The 22,248-nt window shown below is 59.2% G+C and overlaps 1 protein-coding gene across 2 annotated transcripts; it reads right to left on the minus strand.

Annotated features, from left to right (window-relative positions):
* Positions 1–2,063: 2,063 nt before the first annotated feature.
* On the minus strand, positions 2,064–11,227 carry IRX4 (iroquois homeobox 4). Of its 2 annotated transcripts, XM_032135669.2 has the most exons (7): positions 11,110–11,227; positions 6,668–6,812; positions 5,883–6,134; positions 4,819–4,928; positions 4,158–4,235; positions 3,596–3,924; positions 2,064–2,881 (listed from the first exon to the last, which is right to left on the minus strand). In XM_032135669.2, the coding sequence occupies exons 2-7, from the start codon at positions 6,710–6,712 to the stop codon at positions 2,064–2,066; spliced, it is 1,632 nt and encodes a 543-aa protein (XP_031991560.1). In that variant the 5' UTR covers positions 6,713–6,812; positions 11,110–11,227. The 2 variants fall into 2 exon arrangements, with proteins under 2 accessions (XP_031991560.1, XP_031991563.1); XM_032135672.2 differs by lacking the exon at positions 4,158–4,235.
* Positions 11,228–22,248: the final 11,021 nt, after the last annotated feature.

The following is a 22,248-nucleotide window of genomic DNA, read 5'->3' on the forward strand; positions in this document are numbered from 1 at the left end:
CCTCAACGCTTTCCCCCGAGACTCCACTTTCGCTATTACTGTCAAGTACCCTTGACTCTTTATTTTTGCCCTTTTATCTATTACAACTAATTCGAGTTCTTTTGCCCTTTTCAGTCTAAGACGTGGGCTTTCTGCAAAGCCTCCCCCTGCCAGCGAGCTCTCGGAGCGCGGAGCCTTTAGAAATTGAGGGGTTTACTGTCAAAATGAAAATTTCACTTCAAATTATCTTGGCTGATGCTCGCTCGCCAGGCCGGGGGCTCCCGCCGCAGCCTTTTGACAGGCGCATCAGCGGCGAGCTTCCGAACCTCGATAATATCATCTCGAGCGCGAAAGTCAATACGGTGACAGCGCGCGGCCGGATACAATCCAATTACGCTCGGCTGCCCGGGCGGTCCTGGGGCTCGGGGTCCGGCGGCCGAGGGTCCCCATCAGGGCCCGGTCCAGGCCCTGTCGCCAGGGTTCAGGGCAGGCCCCACCACGTGGGGGAGTTTGGTGGCCCAGGGGTCCCCACGAGGCCACAGTCCGGGTCCGCCCAGCCCCAGGCTCCTAGAGGAGAGCCGAGGCTAGTGACTCCCTCCAAGGCCGCCCGCCCGTCCGCAAGACAGTCCTGCGTCTCCGGCTATCCTGTCCCAGGCAAGGGCCTGTGGTCGCCTCCTCGCCGCCCCCGGGCCGCTCCCATAGTCCTCGGGACACCTGGGCCTTTGATGAGCCCAGCAGGGCTTCGGGCGGAGGGCTCGGGGTGGGGGTGGGGGCGAGAGGAGAGGCCTCGAGTCCGCCAGGCGCCTGCGGGGGATGGGAAACCGCCTCCGCCGCGGGGATGGGGAGGGGAGCCCGGGTTTCTGAGCGTAGCTACGGCTTGGCCGGGCCCCCCGAGCCCCGGATCGCCCCGCGGGTTCCTTCCACACGCCCTTCCCGCCCTGCCCCGGGGCCTTTCCTCCCAGTCCCGCCTCCGGTCGGCGGCCTATGAAGCTCTGAGCATTTCCCCCCGCGGAGCCGCGGCTCGCCGGCTTTCCGAGCAGAGCTGATTGCGCAGCGGCGGGTCCCCGGAAACAGGAGAGCCGAGGTTAGGAGGCGGCTGAGACGGCAGAGGTATCGAGGCCGCCCTAACTCCTGCCTAGGATGGGCAGAGGCCGCTAACAGAGAAAAGCAACGATGGGCTCCCACGTCCCCCGCCCACCCCAGGACATGGCTCTGGGAATTTAGAAAGTTTAAAATCTAATCAAAGAAATCCCTATTTTTTCAAACTTCTGGAGTTGGGTGATGGAAAGTACGAGTTTTGGGTCTCACACCCACTTCTATTAGGGAGCTCAGAAGAACCCTCAAACTCTACAGCGACGGTTCTTTTAAAAGTGGCTTAAAATCTTGGGTTGAACCAGCTGCTTTTGAGGGGTGGAGTCTGGGTCAGTTCCTGCTCCCCACTCCTTCCCTCCCGGATTAGCACCGCTTTCCCTCGGGAATTCTCAAATCCCCTGGTTTTAAATGTGTTCATTTTGCAGTACAAACACCATCACTCGGTTTTATTGGTTTTATTCTATTAGCCTCTGAAGCAGGCAATTATTGGTGTGAACATACATCTTAAAAAGCATCAAATTATGGAGTCAAGAGTGTGCAAGAGTCAACTCAGTGCAAGTGCTGTTGGTGAGCATTATGTGCTGAGGATGACAGCGGAGGCCCGGCAGGCCCAGGAGGCCTCACAACCAACACCGCATGCCTCGCCCAGGGCACAGCAGACCACGCTTCAGAACGGAACCGGCTTCTCCATGTAAACGTTTGACGTAAACTTTATGCTTCAGGGTATCTGGCCTCTTCTGCTCCGACAGCCTCTCCTTCCGCGTCCCAAATTTGGGAATGGCCCGGCCGGGCTCAGGCCCAGGCGGTGGAGGCCCCGGCGTGGCAGCGCCGGGCTTGCCCGTGTTCCCAGGAGTCCGAGTTCAGAAGCCCCCTCTCCGGTGGGTTGGCGGCTTCGCGGTGGCCGCGCTAGTCTTCCTCTGGAAACTCAGTAAAAAGAGTCGGCGCCGTCCGCCTGAGCGCAGGTTCCCTCCTGGGCTCGGGACCCGCCCGCCTCAGGCGCAGAAGGGTTTGCCGCCGGCCTTGGGCAGGGCGAGCAGCTCCCTGGCGGCGCCCGCAGCCGGGGCGTCCTGGGGCGCGGCAGGCGGAAAGGCGCGGGCCAGGGGTGCAGTCAGCACGTTCGCGCCCGCCCCCAGCGAGCGTCCCAGAGGCCTGGGGTCCAGGAGGGCGCCCTTGGCGGTGGCCCAGGCCTGGTTCAAAGTGCTGTGCCTGAGGATGGGGTCGTGGAAGACTCCGTCCACCCAGTTTCTGAGACTGGTTACCGGGGAGTCCTGGTGCCTGTCCAGGGCGCCAGAGTGGGGAAGGGCCACAGACGGGGAGGTGGCGGGCGCGGAGGACACAGCCGCAGGGGCCGCGGGGCCTTGGCGCTTGAGCATGCACGACGGAAACTCAGTCTGGCTCAGGGCGGTGGCGGCGGCGGCGGTGGCTGTGTGGGCCAGGGACCAGATGCGCGGCTTGGCCTCCAGGCCTGCCGACGCCCCCGCCGGCACAAACCCCAGCTTGGCCTCGCAGACCTGAGGGCCGCCCTCTGCGCCCGGCAGTGGCTCCGGCCCGGCCGCCGCGCTGCGGAGACAGCTCCGGGCCCTCTCCAGGTCCTCGTCCAGAGCAGCTCCGCCACCCGCGGCCAGAGGCATCCGGAGCGCGCCTGAGGCCTCCTTGACCGGGCCGTCGGGTGCGGCGGGGACGCGCTCCAGACCGCCGTCCAGGGACTGGAAGGGCGGCTTCAGCTCGCACGCCGGCGGCTCTGCTTCCAGCGGGTCGAAGTCGTCCAAGTCACTAAGCTCCAGCTCCTTCTCCTCGTTGCCCACGGGCTCTGCGGGAGAGAAAGCGTGGCCAGTGGAGGGAGAGGGTTGGCAGGTGAATCAGACCCCCTGTCCCCGTCCACCATTATGAGGCCTGATCCCGACGCTAGGAAAAGCACTCGGGGTCTTTTTCCGCGTCTCCCATTTCCTCCAGAGGCCACCAGGTCACAAACTGGCAACACAGGGGCCTCCAACGGGGGAGGGGGGTGTCTAATTTTTTTTTTTTTTTTTTTTGAGACGGAGTCTCGCTGTCGCCCAGGCTTGAGTGCAGTGGCGCGATCTCGGCTCACTGCAAGCTCCGCCTCCAGGGTTCGCGCCATTCTCCTGCCTCAGCCTCCCGAGTAGCTGGGACTACAGACGCCGCCACCACGCCCGGCTAATTTTTTGTATTTTTAGTAGAAACGAGGTTTCACCGTGTTAGCCAGGATGGTCTCAATCTTCTGACCTCGTGATCCGCCCGCCTCTGCCTTCCAAAGTGCCGGGATTACAGGCGTGAGCTACCCTGCCCGGCCTAGTATTTTTAAACGTGATTTGAGTTCCTTTAAATGCTCAGGGGTCACCACCACAGTCCCCACATTGGTAGCCTGAGGCAGAACCGGTTTGCACGGTGACCGCCTAGGCATGGGGCTCGGCGTTTGGGACCCCCAAGACGTCCTAGAACCGCAGAGAAGGCACTGTGCCTGTACTCCAGGGCCTCAGCCCCCAGCGACAACCTCCCAACCCACCTGCGTTCTTGGAGCTCTTGAGGGGCTCCTCCCGCGCCTCCTCCTCGCCCCCCTCCTCCTCCTCGCCCTCCGCGTAGGGCCGCTTCTCGTCTGCGCACTTGTTCCGCGGCGGCCACGTCATCTTGTTCTCCTTCTTGAGGCGCCGGCGCGCGTTGGCGAACCAGGTGGAGACCTGTGTGAGGGTCATCTTGGTGATGATGGCCAGCATGATCTTCTCGCCCTTGGTGGGGTAGGGGTTCTTGCGGTGCTCCTGCAGCCAGGCCTTGAGCGTGCTGGTGGTCTCGCGCGTGGCGTTCTTGCGCCGCGTGCCGCTGTCCATGGTTCCATACCTGGAGACAGGCTCTGCAATGGGCTCAGGCTAGGCCCTCTGGGCCCCGGGCATCGCGGGCATAGGGGTGGGGGTCGGCCAGGGGCACGCCAGGACGGGCTTTGTTTCCCCGTCGTGGGGTTGTGGTCATGGTCATAAGGCCCAGGTAGGACCCAAGCCCCAACCAGGTGCCGCTGCCTGCTGGCACTTGTCTTCTGTGGCCAAAGGGCAAAGATTATATTTGACTAAACTTACAGGGAGCCTGGGCTCCTTCCCAAGCCAGAGAGGTCCAGGCCAATTCCTTTATGGGGATGACCGCCTACCTCTTTGATCCTCAAACCATAAAAAGGTATAGTAGACATGTGAGCCCACACCCTGAGATGTAACACCTGTGGCAGGAAGGGTCATTACTGCCCAGGAGGAGAAAGTACCCAAGGGGCCTAAGTGTACTTTCTTTGGATAAATTTGTAATGGCTGCATTGAGGAAGGTGGGGCATGCTGTCCAAAAGTGGGCCAGGAGAGCCAGGAGGGCCACCAGGGGTTCCCCGCTGTTCCCACTGTAGGGGCAGTGTGGACACTCGAAGGAGGTGCCCAGGGTCTACAGAGCGGGCTGCCCTGTGAACTGGGCCCTCCAGATTCGACTTCCCTGAAAGCTGCCGCACATTGAGGACTTCTGGGGCCCAACAACGTGGGGGGTGAGGAGACTGGGGGGCATTTTAACCACGGCTGTGCAGGAGCAGGTTGGACAGGAGGCTGGACCCCACAGACCACAGAGTCAGGTCATGCCTGACCTAGGAGTGTCTCTCTTCCTGCCTTCCGCCTTCTAGAAGGGGGGCATGATGGTGGAGGGGAGTTGGTGGCTGACAGTGCAGAGGGCCCGTGGGGCTAGCGCTGGTTAGGAGGGGTGGGTCCTCACCTGTCATAGGGGTACTGGCCCAGAGCCGGCTCATAAGGGTAGTAGGCAGCAGCGGCTGGCGCCAGGCCCCCATGCGCAGATCCCGAACCGTCCTTGGAATCAAAGCTGTTCTGTGGGAGCCAAGAGTCTGGGGTCGCAGTTTCCAGGGAGGCGACCCCACTCCAGCCTCTCTCCTAGGAGCCCCCCACTCCCAAAGGCTTGGCAAGGATTCCTGGGCAGCCCTACGCCCCGGCAGGAAGGAGCTGATTTCCCGCTTGCTTTAAAACCTGGTCTCCCAAATGTGAAGTGGGGATGTTCTGAGTTGCAGAAGCAGTGTGTGGTGGGGCGGGGGGGTGGGGGGGGGGGGGGGGGGGGAGCGGGGATGTGGAGTAGGAGGAAGGTGGGGGGAAGCGAGAAAGAACTGGGGGCCGGCAATAAGGCGCTGCTGGGAGAAGGAGTGGGGATTGGCAGGGCTGGGGATGCCCTGGGGGATGCCCTGAAGTGGGGAGGAAAAAGGGGTGGGGAAAGGGGAGGGACTGCTGAGCGAGGGGATGGAAGCCAGGAGGGGAGAAGGGAGGAGAGAAATGGGGATGCGCAAGGGGTGGGGGAGGAGCAAGGGTGGGGGAGGAGCAAGGAGGGGGAGGAACAAGGAGGGGGCGGAAAGCAGGGGAGAGGGAGGAAGAGGGAGATAGGAGGGATGAGTCAGAGAGGGGCTGGGAGGACAGGAAGAGGGAGGCCAGGAGCCTGAAGGAGGCGGGGAGAGGAGAATGGGGTCGGGGAATGAGGGAGGGAAATCTACCAGGAGGGAAGAACCGGGAAACACACGCAGACCGAATCTGCCAGCTGATGAGGATTTAGTAGGGAACCAAAAACAAGAAACGCAGTGGCCACCTGCCGGGTCACCCCGTCCCAGGGGGTGGGGTTCTGAGGGTCTCGGCTGGGAGGCGCAAAGTTGAAGGCAGCCAAGGTGAGCGCCTCCCCTCTGTGACAGTCCGGGGACCCGGACTGGTGCGCCTACTGGGACAAAAGTGGGCTCGGCAAATCGAGGGCCGGGGCAGGGCAAGGGCTAGGGATGCCCCTCTTACCAGCGAGTAGAAGGCGGACGCCTCCGAGCCGTAGGTCACGTAGTTGCCATAGCCCTGCGATCCGCCATAGGGACCCCCATAGACGCCCAGCGCCGCGGCCGAGTTGAGCTCGTGGCGCGCGGTGGCCAGCAGCCGGCTCTCGTAGACCGGGCAGTAGACCGGCGCCTGGGCCGAGGCGGCGGGCCCGGAGTCCGCCAGCGTGCGGCCGCCGGACTCGCAGCACGTGCTCAGGGAGTTGGTGGCCATCAAGAACTGCAGAGAGAGGCCGCGAGGACGGGCGGGAAGCCGGGCTGGAGGCTGGGGGGCCTTGGGCCTTGCCAATCCCGTGCACCGCCCACGAGGGCGTGCCCCGAGTCCCTCCCGCAGTCCACACCAGGCTGCTCGCCCCTTTCCACGAGCTTGCGCGCGTCTGGCCTCCTCCGCCACGTGGGGCCCAGCCGATCACCTACACCCTTCCCAGGAGGGTTTCCAAGGCCTCTGACACCATTTGCGCGCCAAGCCTCCTTCCCCAGGGGCTCCTTGGGGTCCTAGGACTCCCCTGGGGCACAGACTGAGCCTTGTGGGTCAAACATCAGGGAACCCGGGCCCTGCCTGTCGGATTTTCTTAGCGCCTCGGCCTTTTCCCGGGGGTTTGGGGAGCAGGGGTTGGGCGTGAGGGGCGCGCGACCCAGGTCTTGCTAGGTCTGAAGCCACAGGCAGTCGTAGGGCGGACAACCCCCCCGCCCCCGCCCCCGTCCGCCCTACGGGCACCTGCGGTGGCCTGGGCGGGGCGGGGCTCCGCTTACCTGGGGAGCCGAGGAGTAGGGGTATCCAAACTGCGGGTAGGACATGGCGGGCGCGGCCCAGGGCGGACGGGCGGGGCCTGCAGGGTTCTGCGCGCTGGGGCCGGCGTGGCGCGGCCACTGCTCCGGAGCTGCAGGCTTCTAGGCGCTGGGAGGGCGAAGCAGGAGAGCCGGTTAGTCCATCCCTGCGCTCCGCCAACTTTTCTAACTGGGTAACAAAGTGAGCCGCGGTGGCCGCAGCGATTCTTTTAACTTCGCATTCCGGAGGCTCGAGGGGGCTCTGGGACCGAGCGGCCTCGCAGAGGCGACAGAAATACATATTTTACAAAAAAGAAAAAAAAAAAAAAAACGAGTCGCGCGAACCCGTCAAGTCAGATGTGCGCGGCTTGAAGCGGAGGAGGCTCTGACGTCAGCCCCACCTCGCGCAGCCCGGCCTGGCCGCAGACTCGCCGGTCACTCGCCGGCGCCTCAGGCCGGGAGGGGCCATTCCTCCGGGCGTTAGCAAATAAATTCCGTCCGAGTCAATATCGCCCAGCGAACGGTGTTTCTCTTTAGTCACCCGAGAACGAGGGGCACTTTTAATTAGAAATTAATTAATGAGCAGCTGCTCCTTCCCGCCCCACTGTAATCATTCGTCTCAATTACAAATGAGACCTATGAAAGGACACGCTGAAGATGTAATCAACAGTTAAAATTAGCCCGGCGCTGCGCAGGCGGCCGGCCCGGCCTCGCGCTGGCGCGCTCTGCTCCGAGTGGCAGGAAGGGGCTCGCAGGCGCCCCGCACGCGTCTCGTCACTATTGTTTAATCGAGAATCTGCAACGCCTCCCGCCGGTTTCCACTCTACGCCGGAATGGACTTTCAGAACCCACTGCGGCCGCAAGACAGCCCGCAAGAGCCGGTCAAAATGCCCTCAGGTGCGTGGGGCTTCGGGGCCTTAGTTAGAGCCCGACACCCTGAGACTGACGGCCCGAGGGCTGTAGGGCCGCCCCGGGCGCGCGCCCACCGGCTTTGCACCTCTGGGCAGCCGAGTGTCGCGGAGAACGCCCCATCTTCTCCACTGCGGTCTTTTAAGTTCCCGCTCAGCCCACCGCCCCCGCCTCGCCTCCCCGACTTTCCTCCCCCATCCCCTTTCCGCCCGCCGCGCTCCGCGGGCTTCCCCCTGCCCCTCGCGGCTAAGCCGGGGACTGCCGGGCGGCCCTGCGCGCTCGGAAGAGCAGGTTCCTCAATCCAGGCCCCGGCCCCTCCCGCTAAGCTCGCCCCTCCCGGCGCCCCGCAGGGCTGGCTGCGAAGGAGGGGACGTTGGGTGCCTGGCGGAGGCGCCCTCCCTTGTCCATTTTGCCCAGCTTTCTGTCTGGGGCGCACGGAGCAATCGGAAGAGGGGACCGAGCGCCCACCCCAGGACTCCCTCAGCCAGTACCCTCCCTGGGACCTTGCCCAGGTTCAAAGTGGAGGCCAGTGAGCCTCAGGCGGCAAGGGGGCGCCCGGGCCATCCCGAACCCGTTCCCCGCCTTATGCGCCACCGCCCTCCGGGACCGGGGCTCGCCCCGGTTGCCCTCGCCCCCTGGGCCGGCCTCCCGTGGTAAGTTGGGAGGGAAGCCGTGCAGGGCAGCGTTGTGCAGACTTGCTCAGAAAGATTCCTGGGTTCAGACCTGTGAATCGCCCCAGGGTCACCCTCTAATTAATGATGACGTCCTCGCCCTCTCCCCAGCTGCAAGCCTGCCTCCCAGAAACGAAATCTGCCCGCTCTTTTGACAGCTCGGTTGAAGGTGATTGATGACTATCTGGAGACCACAGTACACATCATATAATATCTGCTGCGTAATTGCTTTAATTTACAGATGAAAATACGAGTTCTGCGATCGCGTTGGACCGGAGCGGGCCACGTCCGAGCTGCTTGCAGAGGGAAACCATCGGAAATAATGAATAGCCGCTCCATGCAAATTATTCAGACAGTTTAGCGTCGGTAGCCGCGAGAAATATATAAAGAACACGAGTCAAATGACATTAATAATTGTTTCTGAATTCTGTATTGATTTCGGGGCAGGCCATGTTTATTTCTTTCTCACCTGAATCGCTAATATCACCTTCCTGTAAATAATAAGAAACTAGCCACCGGGGTTTCTCGCTAGAAATGAATCTCTCAACCCCTTTCCCTCTCCTCCTGCTCCTCCCCTCCCCCACCCTCCTTCCTCCCCTCCCCCACCCTCCCTCCTCCCCACTCCCACCCTCCCTCCTCCCCACTCCTTCCAGTTTTCTGGCTTTTCCCGAGCATCCTCCTACTTCCCATTATTTATTGTTTACAAACTACTCGCTCTCTCCAGGTAATGAGGCCCGGCTGAAGGAGGGGCGTGAGCCCAGCGGGGCCAAGGGCTGGGACGGGGAGTAGAGACCCCCAGGGGGGAGGCATTCAGTTGCGGCTGGTCCTTTCCCCACCTATTCCCGGGGACCTGGCCTCGGCCAGTGTGAGCGCTCAGCCGGCTGAGGAGGACAGCCAGGGCCCAGGGGCCCAGCCACCTACGCCCTGCACCTCTAGGCTCTAGTGGAACAGCTCAGCCCACCCAGACCTGAGGCTGGTGCATTTCCTTCCTTCCAGACCCGGCGGGGCTTAACTGGAGCCGAAGCCCCGGAACAGGCGGCCATTCATCTTCTGAGCAGAGTCTGGGAGAAGCAGCCTCCACTTCCCAGGGCAGCCAGTACGTGGGGGCCCTTTCGGGGGCTTCCTTTGACCACCACCGCCACCTTCTCCTGTTCTCTTTCGCCTTTCCAGCCTGTGTGCATAAATCGACGCTCCAGTCGCCACCAGCGGGCGACCCTTTCTCCCCGACCCAGAAACCTGGGCTCTGAATGGGCTTTCCCAGGCCGCCGCACACACAGGCTCCACTTCCTGCCAGCAGGCCCCAGCGCCTGGGGTCCGGGCCCAGTCACAGTCACCCTGCCTCGGGAAGCTCGCAACTGCCCAGGAGGCCTCCTGACCCGCCCGGCCTCACCCAGGCCCCACTACTCATTCCAGGACACAGGGTCAATCCAGCCTGTGGATTGGCGACCACCGGGACATCTCACTGAAACCCTGTGGCCTGGCCTAGGCCCGCCTGCCCAAACCGTGGATTCTCACTGGGCCACCCTTCTCCCATAGATAATACTGGAATATTTTCCAAGCGCCTTCACCAAAAGGCCAAGCCTGGAGTGGAGGCACCCAGTGTCCCTTTCACCAGCGATAGGACGCTCAGCATCTCAGGTATCAGCTGAACGCGTTTGCATAGACCCGGAGTGCTGAGCCTTCCTCCCTCTAGGGACCCCCGGTACTAAATACACCGTGAGCAGGTGGGCCAGAAGTCACCCGGCTCCCGGAGTACACAGCGCCAGCTCAGCTTCGGGGAGGTGAGGTGCTCCCGCTGGCCTGGAGCGCTCCGAAGCAGCGGAGGACCAGGGCCGGAGCAGGCCGCAGGGGAGGCAGGGGATGGTCAGCCCCTAACGCGAAGCGCAGGCGGGCCACCTATTTTGACGGGGTTACTGTTGGCCGTCGGAACCATGGAAGGCCTCCGGGGAGATAGGCCGGGCCCTGACCCTTCTTCGGCCAGCCTAGCCCTGGTGCTTCAGGACTTACCCTGGGGGCTACCAGTTCCCCGCACCAAGAGCTCGTCCGGAGGGAGCTCCTTCCAGCCCAGAGAAGTTGACTCCAGCCAAAGGCGAAGCCGGGAGCCCGGGGCACCAGGCACGGGCCTTTCTTTCTGAGGCCTGGGGCCATAGACCTTGGGGGCGCCTGCGTGCCCGCCCACTGCTCGGGACACCCGGCTGGGGTGTGGGGCTGAGAGGCCTCACGGTCGCTGACGCCGCATTGGCGAACCTCGAGGTTGGCAGGTCATTTCTTCACAGCCCGTCCCCGACACCCCCTCGAAGCTGGTGGTAGGAGAAGGAGCCACGGGGACAAGCGTTGAATCTCTGGATTCCCAACCGCCCTCCACTGGGGCCCGCGGCCCTCTCCCTCCGCTCTCCCGCTGCGTCCCCGCCGCTTGCTCCCTGGGTACTGCCTGAGGCTGGACGGAGCGCAGTCGGGGCGCCCAGGACTCAGGCCTGGCCACTCCGAGCCCCCCACCCCCGGCCCCGCGCCGGCCCGCGCACCCTGCTTCCCGCAACTTGCAGCAAACGCAGCGGCCTCTGGAGAGCCTACCGGCGGGTAGCAAACTTTATCCCCTCAAGCGCAAGAGCAATCCTCGCAAAGTTTGTGCGGCGGAGCCCACTCCCTACCTGAGCTGGGGAAGCTCCCGCCCGCGCCGTGTAGCTGCCAGGGCCGCGGGGAGCAGCGCGCAGCCCGGGACGCACCGGGGAGTCGCCGCCGCCGCCGCCGCCCGCGCCCCTCGGCGGCCGCGCGGAGCCTCCGCCTCCTCGGAAGGGGGGAGGGGTCTCGGAACCCCAGGGCGGGGGCGGGAGCGGGGACTTCACCTACCTGCGGTGGCGCTGGGCCACTCCCGGCAGCCCGCGAGGGCTCCGCGCGGAAGCTCGGCGCGCGCGCTCCAGCGGGGAGCCGGCGACAACTAATGGAGACATTTCCAGGCGGAGCACCTGGCGAGCGGAGCGCGCCGGCGTCCCCAGGCGCCGCGGTCGTCAGCCGAGCCCGCACCGGCGTGACGTGGGCGAGCGAGCGCGCTGCTCCCACCCGGCCGCCCATTAACGCTTTCTCCCGCGGGCGCCGCGCTCTTGCCAACTTTCCCCTCCGTCTGGTCTGCGCGCGGCGCACCGGGTGCAGGAGCTGGGGTGAGGGCGCCCCGGGTGCCAGCAGGGGCGCTGGGAGCTGTTTGGGCCGGGACGTAGGGCTCCGGGAGGTCACACAGCCCTAACAGGACAGTGGGAAGGCGCAGGAGCCACATTTGGCCAAACGCTGAGCTCACTGCGGCCTCGGGCCCTCCGCCCACGGGGCCCCTCTCCGCGTTTGGGCTGCCCCACCCAGGGACGCTTGGGCCCGGCGCGAAGAGCCCGGAAATAGCCACGCTTGTCGTCGGCCCGGTTTCCCTCCAAGGTCTTAGTATTTCCCGCCTCCCTCACCCCCCAGGGCCTGGGGAGGGCGAGGCTGCTCCTCCGGCCGAGCCACCCTCGGAATTGGCTGCAGGGCGCTCAGGTCCTGCCTTTCTTCCCCTGCCCCTCCCCCAAGCCCCTCCGTGCTAAGCGGCCCAGTTCTGGGTTCTCTCCTGCTGCCCACGCTAGTCCCTACCCGGCTCACTCTCAGAACAGTAGGCTGTGGCAGGGGCAGAGCCTAGGTGCTGGCACCAGGACCCGGGCAAGTGGGCATGAATGGACCACAGTGATAAGCTGCCCGAGGGCCAATGAGTCTGTGACCTGCCCGGGCTAAGGGGGGCATGCCCTGGTGGGGAGCCTGGTCCCAGCTGCCAGGATTGGGGGAGGGCATGGGGGCTGGACCTCTGGCTTGGGGTCAGACTAGGGCTGGAGGGTCTTCCGCTTCTGCAGCCTGAGGCCAGGACCCAGTCAGGGAAGGTGGGCCTGCGTGCAGCTCGCCCTGCCCCTCCCTCAGGGAGCTGGGGGCCCCCTACCCTGCCCCCGCCCCCTCGCCCCCGCAGCCGGGCTCAGGTCTGTTTGTCATCCACAGAGCTGCTGCTCTGCAGAGGTGAAGACAGGCCCGGAAGGGAAGCTGGAGCAGCAGGTGACCAGCTGCCCAGGGCAGAGCCAGAAGGGACTGGAGGATGATGCATCCCCAGGGCTCCTGGGGGATGAAGGAACTAGGGCCCCGAGTGGGCCACTCTCCCAGGCACTGGCCAGGCTGGGGCGGCCGACGCGCCTCCTGGTTCCCATGCTGCCCCCATTCGTGGCGATGTGCGGGGCAGGGCAGCCTCATTCCTACCTGGAGGACGTCCTTTTGGGCAGTGCCATGGGGCATTTGAGGCAATCCTCACATATGTTTACTTTCTTCCTTTATTCTACCGTCCTCCCCCATCATTTTTACTTCAAAGAACCATGAACTTGTTTCTTATCATCTGCGGTCATGCAATGACATTTGAGATTTGTTGACTTGGACAATCTCTGAAAAAGTTATTTGCATCATTTTCTTCAGCTCTCTTTGCAGCTGCGGGAAAGGGAACAGGCCTCTGCTTGCCTCCCCATTGCACAGGGAACCATCCTTGTCTGCAAGCCTTGCTCATCCTTCTTTTCCTCCACCCGTGGGGCTTCCACGGGGAAAGAAGAGGGCCCAGAGTGTCCAGCCCAGGTGCTGCATCCAGAGCTCCAGGGGCTCTCCTGGGAAGGACGAGGCTTTGGTCTCTGGCCTGCTCTGGCAGCAGGGAGGTGGAGTGGGCCGTGAAGCATGGGGTGGACCGTGCGTGTGAGTCGCCAGTGCAGCCCATGGGGGACTCTGGGGCACAGGGAAGGGGGCTCTGGTTCTAGGTCTCTTCCCTCCAGCCTGTTTCAAAGCGTGGGGGACAGATGGGCGGGAGTGGGAGTGCCCTCCATGTCAGATGGAATCATCCTCCTTGGGAGGTGGGGAGAGCGTCTTGGATTCCAGCCAGAAGGAAGTTGAGGCCCAGCACTGGTGATCTTGGCAGGCTCTTCAGGACCAACAGGGACAGTGCATCAGGACTGCCTGCAAGCTCACGTGGACTTAGGTTCTTGTTAAAGCTCAGTGTAAGCAAAGCGTATGTGCCTTCCCAACCTGACTTCACGCAATGAACTCCTTTCATAGGCACTGCGGCCTCTTCAGCAGCAGCAACAGTGGCTGAGAGGCCCTGAGGCCCACAGATGAGGAGCTCAGGGTCACCACCCGCCAGAAAGGGCTCCACTGCTAGGATCTTCATAGCTCGGAGACTGTCAGGCATTCTCTGAAACAACCCCGGCTCCCATCCCTAGCGAGGCTCCCCGTGTGACTTTGTCCCCTTCCCTGGAGGGTAGGGCCAGCTGTGTCTTCCCCCACCATGGTGCTCCATCCTCGGCACAGGTCCTGTGCACACTGCCAGGCCTGACCTTACCCTGATTTCCTGACTCAAGCGATCATGGGCATCTGCAGCTGCCCTCTGCCCTTCAGCCCTTGATCTTGTGGGCAGGGGAGCTGCCCCACCCTCCTGCTGAGTTTCCAGGCCCTCCTGGGCTGGCGCTCTGAGAAAAGGATGGAAATTCCCAGGGCTTGGCCAGGAGGCCTGGCAGGGAACATCTGTCTGGGGCCTCCAAGCGAGCAATCAATCCAGAACGTCTGTCTGCAGCCTGGGCCACCCCTGCAGGGGAGTGTCCTCCAGGGCCGGCTGTGCCTGGCCTCTGCTCCGTATCCTGCTTCCCCCATGGATCCTCTTTCAATCCCTCTTTTGTTCTTCCTGCTGGCAGGGCCCCCAGAGTGCAATCTGAAATAGAAGTCTTTGTACCCCCAGGGCTTGGCCATGCTGCCGCCTCCTCCTCCTCACCTGGATGCTGCTGTAACATGCACAGGCATCTGGGGTGGAGAACACCATCCTGGATTGCCCAAGGCCTGGTCCTAACGTGGCCCCCGGTGCCTGTTGTCACCCAGGGCCCCACAACCTCGTCTTCTCCACTCTTTCCCGAGACCCAAGAGGGGAAGGAAGCCCTTCCCCAGGCCAAGGAGGAGGCCTGGGAAACCTGTCTGAAGTGAGGATGGTCTCCAAATCAACCCTGGGCACTAGTTCCTAGAGATGCTCTTGTCCTTGGGAGGCTGGTCCTGACATAGCAGAAGGGCAGTGTTTGCAGGGTGCAGCTCCCTAGGGGTGTGGCATGGACAGCAATGTCTTTCATCTTCGGAAGCTCCCTGAGCTCCTAGCTGCTTCAGGGGGTCCCCAGCCTTGGGCCCCCAGCCAGCGCTGCAGGGGCAGCCTCCCTTGTACAGCACAAGGGCAGACACAGTGAGTTTCTTTCCCAAGCAGAGTGGCATCTGGGTGGAGACGGCGCTGCGTGGCCAAGGATCAGTAGTGCGCATGGCTGCTGCAGAGTGACCACCAGTGGCTGGCCGGGGGTGGAAGCTTGAGCCCCTTTCACTCTCCTTCTCCTGCTGTCCTGTCCTTGTGAGGCTGGAATGAGGCCAAGGGAGCAAAAGTTGAGAAGTTATTTATTTCTCCTCTTTTCAGGATGAAAAAACTGTGTCCATAATACTGAAATGCATCAGCACATTTTAAGAAGGTCTCATTATTAAAAGCAAAAGGCTATTAGTTCCAGCAGTGTCTGCAGTCTGTATATTTAAATCTGAAATGTTTACCTGGCACAACCTCAAATCATGAGAACCCCAGCTAGAAGAGACATCCACATGAAATTAAGTTATTTTAAATTGTAGAAAAAGGCAGCAGTATGTACGACTGCCAAGGGACTTGCATATTGTTTTGAATTATTTGATGTAGCATTAAGAAAACCTTCAGTAGGTAGAGAAGAAATGTAAAAGCATATCTTAAATGCAATTACTATTTGCATATTGCTATATGTGGTAGGAACCTCAAAAATACTGAACTATAGATGCAGGAGAGGCCCTGAAACCTGGGAGCTAATGGGGTCTCCTGCCTGGAATTTGCAGGGAGGATGCATTCCTGAAATGAGAATGTATGAGAAACAGCATCACTGCCTCCTGAGGGCTGTTGCTGCCATGAACGATTCTCTAGTACTTGGATGCAAAATGTACTTTCATAAACAGAAGGTGACAAGACACCACGTAGCATCTTCATGGGTCAGTACGTAAACAGGAGAGAAGCAGAGGCAGAGCCCTCCTAAGGGTGACCTCCGTCAGCCCCAGGAACGCGGGTGTGGGTGCTGCCCTCAGGCCGCGTTCTCTGACACTAGTCCTGTCCTGCCATGGCACGGCGTTGTGACCTCTTCCCTATACTCCCCAGCAGGGCTTTGGGGAGGTCTGTGATACTCACCCCCACTTCTGTGATGCCCAGAAAGAGACAGGAAGTGAGGGAACGTGAGTGCACATCGATGCACCACATTTTGTCATTTGTGGTGAGGAGCTGGCCTCTGTCTGCACCTGGCTGCCCTTTGAGCCTGGGCGTGCTCCCTTTAAGGGCTCATCCAGGAATATGTGCCAGCGACCCAAAGATGGTCCTAAAAATTAAAGCGCGCTCCCTGTTCTCGCAGACATCTGGGGAGCATTCCTTATCCTAAGTTAAACCTCAGTGCTGGTGGTGGCAGCGCGCCTGCAGTGACCAGTATAATGCACCCGGCATTTAATTACCGTGGCAGTAAATCTTGCACGAATATCCTCCAGGAGTTAGCTGATTTTTATATAAAAAAATTTCAGAGTATTTTTTGAAATTCAATTAATTGAAGGCCCCAGATAAAAGGAACACATTGTTAATGGCTATAAAATAACCCTGAGGGAGGAGACGGAGCTCAGAGCCTGACTTCAAAGTGTGGCAGAAATACTTACTGTCTTACTTTAAAAGTATTCAGATCAATGAATCAGTTAAAATTACTTATATGCTTCGCAACCTTTTCATTGACTGTTTGAAAATGACAGAAAGAGAAGCTCTTATTGTCCATGATATGAAAGCTCCGGAGGAGAAACTAGTTTTGCCACTTGGTCAGGAGCAGCATCAGGACCAGACCTGGAGGCTCAGGGCTTTGTGAAGTGGGGACGCCTCTTCCCTTTCCTGCTAGAAGGTGTAGGAGGGTCCTGGGGCAGTCACAACAAAGAATCACAACTGGAGGCTTCAGCAACAGAGCCTCGTGTCCTCCCAGTCCTGGCGGCCAGAGGGCTGAGATCCAGGTGTGGGGAGGGCTGGTGCCTCTGAGTTTAAGGCTGGGACAGAGCCTCGGGTTTTGGCCAGAGCCATTCACCAAGTCTCTCTTCTGCCATGGTGGCTGCTGGCAGACTGTGGAGTTCCTAGTGGGTGCATCTCCCCAGCCCCTGCCTGCATCGATGCAGGGCGTTGCCCCTGTGTGTGTCTCTGTGTCCCTACTTCCCTGTTTTATAAGGACCCCGGTCATCTTGGATTGAGGCCATCCTTCTGCAGTAGGACCCCATACTAACGATGACATCTGCAGTGACGTTGTTTCCAAATAAGGTCTCATTCTGACAAAATGGGGTTAGGACTTCAACACATGAGTTTTTGGGGGACACAATTCAACTCAGAACAGAAGGGTCCCCTGCGATGCCACCTCTGGGGCAGAGTCCATATTTTTGGCTTGAACTCCCTTCGTCCCTGACTTCCAGCAGGCTCCCAGGTTCCTGGCAAGCCCCACACAGCCCTGTAGGTAGTGAGGCCCAGCAGGCTTTCCTCCTTCCTTCCCTTCTGTTTTATCGCTTCATGGTTGATTGACTGTCCTTGCCTCCCTCCTCTGCTGAATGAATGCTCCCTGAGGGCTGTGTGTTGCATTTCCCTGGGACAGTGGCCTGCGCCACTTAGTGGGCGCTCAGTGACCATCGCATGAAGGAGGAAGTGTATGTGGCATCTCCAGGAAATGAGAGCAAAAAAGAAAGCAGCAGCCACACCTCCATAAGGCAGAGACTCTTGGGAGTCATGGATGGGGAGCCTGAGACTGTTCATTCAACAGGTGTCTATGGAGTGCGTGCATGTCCCGGGCACTCCCGCTGTCTCTTGGATACATCGGTGAAGGGACAGGAAGCAGGAGCTCTCAAGAGAGACACATAACACTATCAGCACCATGAGTGAGTGAATGGGCTGAGCAACTCAGTGGCTGGATGAATGAGAGATGCCTGGCACCACCTGTCTGTGGCTGCACAGCAATCTAGCCTCACTACACATAGCACGGGCACATCCACCTGTGTCCTGCTTGATGTCCTGGGCCCCGTGATCTCTACCCAGTCTGTTCTCTAGATTCTGTCCATCCCTGCACAAGCTGGTGGGAATTTTGCTGAAATTACTCTCTGGAGAAGTTTGCACCACTTCCGTGGCTTTCGCTGGGGTTCACTCTGTTAGATTACATACGTACTGCAGGTCTTTCTGAGATGAGCCTTCTGTCTTAGCCTCCTGCTGAGATGGCTGAGAAACAACAGACCCTTCGTGTGACCAAAATTCTCTGACCTTGGATGTTTCTGAGGTCTTCCTAGCTGCACTTTGCCTTTTTCACCAGCTCACGTTTTCTGACAATGCTTTAAAGTCATCTCTGAGCTTGAGTCTTTTGCCATCTGGGGGCACTGAACGTGTTCTGTTGCCAGTCCTGGCTCTGTTTTGCGCTCTCCTCTGGCATTTGACCAGAAGCAGCAGGAGGAACCACGTGGCGTGGCGCCTTAACATCTTGGAAGTCACCTATGATGCTGCTTCCCACATCACATCACACCACATCTCCAGCATCATTGCAGGAGATGCTGCAGCTGAGTTTCTGCCACCCCGTGAAGATCCCAGCACCAGGCTCCCCATTCCTGCACATCCTCTCTACAGCATGCTCAGGTCTGCGTTTTTGCCGACATTCTGCTTGAGGTTCTTCTGGCTTTCTCTATCCTGGTCCTCAACCTTTTCTGGCTTCTGCCTGCTGCTAGCTCCCAAAGCCACTCCCGTAGCTCTGGGATTTGTTACAGCAGCAGACTGCTTCTGGGTGGTGCACTGCTTGCTTGTCTATTGCTGCATGACAGTATTACAAGAAACCTGGCTGAGAAGAGCACACATTTCACATCTGATTTTTGTGGGTCAGGGATGCAGGCATGGCTTTGCTCAATCCTCCTCTTAGGCCTCTAAGGCAGCAATCACTGTGTTAGCCAGGGCTGGGCTCTCAGCTGGGAGCTTGACAGGGGAAGGGCTCCTGATATGGTTTGGCTCTGTGTCCCCACCCAGATCTCATCTTAAATTGTACTCCTGTAATTCCCACATGTTGTGGGAGGGACCGGGTGGGAGATAATTGAATCATGGGGGCGGTGTCCCCATACTGCTCTCGTGGTGGTGAATAAGTCTCAGGAGATCTGATGGCTTCACTTGGCTCCCATTCTCTCTCGCTGCTGCCGTGTGAGATGTGCCTTTCACCTTCCACCATGATTGTGAGGCCTCCCCAGCCACGTGGAACTGTAAGTTGAATAAACCTTTCTTTTGTAAATTGCCCAGTCTCAGGTATGTCTTTATCAGCTGTGTGAAAATGGACTAATATAGTAAATTGGTATCAGTAGAGCGGGCACTGCTGAAAAGATACACGAAAATGTGAAAGCGACTTTGGAACTGGGTAATAGGCAGAGATTGGAACAGTTCGGAGGGCTCAGAACAAGAGAGGGAAATGTGGGGAAGTTTGGGACTTCCTAGAGACTTGTTGCATGGCTTTGGCCAAAAGCCTGATAGCGATATGGACAATAAGGTCCAGACTGACGTCGTCTCAGAAGGAGATAAGGAACTTGCTGGGAACTGGAGCAAAGGTGACTCTTGTTATGTTTTAGCAAAGAGACTGGTGGCATTTTGCCCTGCCCTGGAGATTTGTGGAACTTTGAACTTGAGAGAGATGATTTAGGGTATGTGGCAGAAGAAATTTCTAAGCAGCAAAGCATTAAGATGTGACTTGGGTGCTGTTAAAGGTGTTCAATTTTTTTTTTAGCTTTTCTGTATTTTTTTAAATATACTTTAAGTTCTGGGGTACATGTGCAGAATGTACAGATTTGTTACATAGGTATACACGTGCCATGGTGGTTTGCTTCACCCATCAACCTGTCATCTACATTAAATATTTCTTCTAATGCTATCCCTCCCCTAGTCCCCCATCCCCCGACAGGCCTTTCACCTTCTGCCACAATTGTGAGGCCTCCCCAGCCACGTGGAACTGTAAGGCCAGTAAACCTCTTTCTTTTGCAAATTGCCCAGTCTCAGGTATGTCTTTATCAGCAATGTGAAAATGGACTAATACCACCCCCTTCCCGGCTCCGCTGGTGTGGTTGTCAGCAGCATTCATCCCCTTGCAGTTGCAGGACTGACAGCTTCAGACTTTTGTTGGCTGTTGGCTGGGGGTGTGCTCAGCTTCAGACTTTTGCTGGCTGTTGGCTGGCGGTGTGCTCAGCTCCCAGAGGCCACCACCAGGCTGAGCATGGCTGCTGGGTCCCTTGCAGCTGGCAGGGGACAGACTCCAGACGGGCTCTGCAGTCTTATGTAACGTAACCACACAAACGTGCTTATGTGTAGCTGGTTAGCTTTGTCATATTCTGTTCATCACAAGCAAGTTGCAGGGAGGGGATCACCAAGAGGTGAATGTTGAGAGGCAGCGATCACAGGCCACCCAGAAAGCCTGTCTGTCTCACCAAGAAACAAAGACATAGGAGATTATGCAAGGCACAAAGTGCTGTGGGAAAACCGAGGACACAGACACAGGGCTCGGGCAGAGTTCCCACGGTGGGCACAGCTGGGCCCTTCCTGGTGGTGGTTTCTCTCTGTTTCTTGTTCCCAGCTGGTTCCCCTTGTGGTGTGGCCAGGGACCTGTGGTGACACGGTGGCAGGCCGTGCTGCTCACTGCATTGGGGGCCTCCTGCTCTAAGCACTGAGTGGGACTGCACTTCCCTGCACCTTGGAGCTCCTCTGGCCAACAAGATGTGAACAGAGGTGACGTGTGTTTCAGCCATAAAGAAACTTTGAAGACCAGTGAGAATCCCCCTCCCCTTCTACCTGCCGTGGCAAACAAGAGCATTTCAGACAGTGGAGACTGGCAGACAAGCTCCCCGAATGAGCTGGTGTGAAGTGGAGCCCCTGGGACCTGGGCCGACACATTTGGGAGCAGAAGCAGCTGGTTTTCAGCCACTGAGAGGTGGAGATTGTTTGTTACAGCCACACATCTGTCCTACTGACTGATGCAATGATTCCTTTGCAAGTCAGTTTCATAATATTATAATTGCATATTAGGTGATTATACTGTAATATAATGGTAACTTGTATAATTATATACTATACTTGTGTATTATGTGATTACATACTGTAATATAATTTTCAACATAGAAAAAGCTACTAGACAGAAGGGGACTTGTGTGTCTCTGATGTGCCTGTGGGCATTCCACCTGGCCTTAAAGAGAAAATGTAATGTAAGGACAGAACATACAATGCCAGTTAAAGACCCGTATAGGAACCTGCTGACCCCCTGCTTCCACCTGCTGGCTGGCTAGGAAGGGGTGCAAACCAGAGCAGCCTCCTTGGACCTCGGAGCAGAAGCCCTTTGTGGAGCTGGGTGGAAACGCCCTGTGCTGGGCCACTGCCCCTCTACTCTCTTAGTGAGTGAGGAGTGGCTGGGGATGCACGGGAGCTGCTCTGCATTTGGGCTCTGCATTGCAGTAGAGTCTGTGCCTTGCGGCGCGGCAGGGCGGACCTGAGGCAGCCGCGGTGGAGATGGGCCAAAGAATCGGAAGAGGGACTGAGTGGACTTGGTGAATGGTTGGGTGCGGGGCTTGAAAGGATACATCAGAGAGGATTCCTGGACTTCTGGCTGTGAGGGTGGGAGGCAGCTGGTGGAGCCACAGACACAGTGAGAGTGTGTGAATGGCCACAGGCGCCCTGCCCGACCCAGGGGAGTAGGTGCCACAGCAAGGTGGGCTTCCTGCAGCCGCGTGCGGCTAAGGGGCCCTGTCCTTGTGCGGGCCTCAAGGATGGCTCACCCAGCATGTTTCACTGTATATTACATTTATATAGGAAGGTGGCAGTGGGGACTCTCCTTGGGGAAAGAAGAAAAACCTTGTAAAGGTGTTCCAGTGTAGTAAATTGCTAGTTTTCCAAGCAGGTCTGTTCCGTGTTCTTTCACATGTGAGGCAATGAGATAATGGTGACAACGTCACCATGGACGTTGGTAGGGTGAAGTGGATGACACCTGACTTCCTGGGTGCAAAAGCGCACATGCTGCCAGAGCCACACATGCCCAGATGCCCGTGCTGTATGCTGGGCTTCGGGTTTTGGGCCATGGGACCTGTTGGGGAAGGCACTCCTGCCGTGGGAATCCCTTAGAGAAGGCAAACCTGTTTCTGCTGGAGCCTCAGCTGGCAGCCGGCATCCAGAGCACTTCCTGCCTTTCCTCAGGGAGAAGGTCCACACAGGCCTGTGGGGGCCGGCCGCTTCCTTGGTAGAGGCCGGGCATCCCTGGCACCCTGGACACTGGCCTCTGTCACACAGTTTGCACGCGCTTCCAACTCCAGCTCCGAAGAGGCTAGCTCCACGTCCAAAAGTCTTGTTCAACTTTTTTCGTCCATGAAACGGACTCCCCACGCCCATGGGGACGTTGCCTTTGGGAATTATTCCTGGTGCCTGCCTGGGCCTGAGCGCTGGGATGGATCTCTGTGCTCCTCACCTAAAGAAAACCTGAGCCTTGGGACAGCCTTGCTTCCCGCACACCTCTGGTGCGGGCCCCGCCTCCAGTGGCTGGGGAGTCCCTGTCTCAGCCGATGAGCACCGCTCAGATCGCTCTGTCCCCTCTCCAGACAGGGCGGCCTTGCCACAAGGTGAAGGAGCTGCCCGGGATCTTTCCTGCAGGACATTCTGTCACAAGGAGAACGCGAGAGATGAAGTTGGTGAAGACGCTGCTTTGCAGGCAATCTGAAATCCCGGGTGAGTCACAGGCCCCTGGAGCAGCTGGCTCAATGCCTAGACTGCAGCCCCTTGGGCTGGGCTGTGTGGGAGGTGACTTGTGTGTCTCTGATGTGCCTGTGGGCATTCCACCCGGCCTTAGACTCCCAGCCTAACCAGGTGCTCCA

The sequence above is a fragment of the Hylobates moloch genome, unplaced genomic scaffold (assembly GCF_009828535.3).
Source record: "Hylobates moloch isolate HMO894 unplaced genomic scaffold, HMol_V3 SCAFFOLD_17, whole genome shotgun sequence".
Taxonomy (NCBI): Eukaryota; Metazoa; Chordata; class Mammalia; order Primates; family Hylobatidae; genus Hylobates; species Hylobates moloch.

What these genes read in the sequence shown, in the direction of transcription:
- IRX4 (XM_032135669.2), bottom strand. Translation starts at nt 6,712, where the DNA reads ATGTCCTACCCGCAGTTTGGATACCCCTACTCCTCGGCTCCCCAG. An exon ending in CCTACTCCTCGGCTCCCCAG is followed by an intron (nt 6,135 to 6,667) that starts GTAAGCGGAGCC and finishes CTCTCTCTGCAG; the next exon opens with TTCTTGATGGCCACCAACTC. An exon ending in CGTCCGCCTTCTACTCGCTG is followed by an intron (nt 4,929 to 5,882) that starts GTAAGAGGGGCA and finishes TGGCTCCCACAG; the next exon opens with AACAGCTTTGATTCCAAGGA.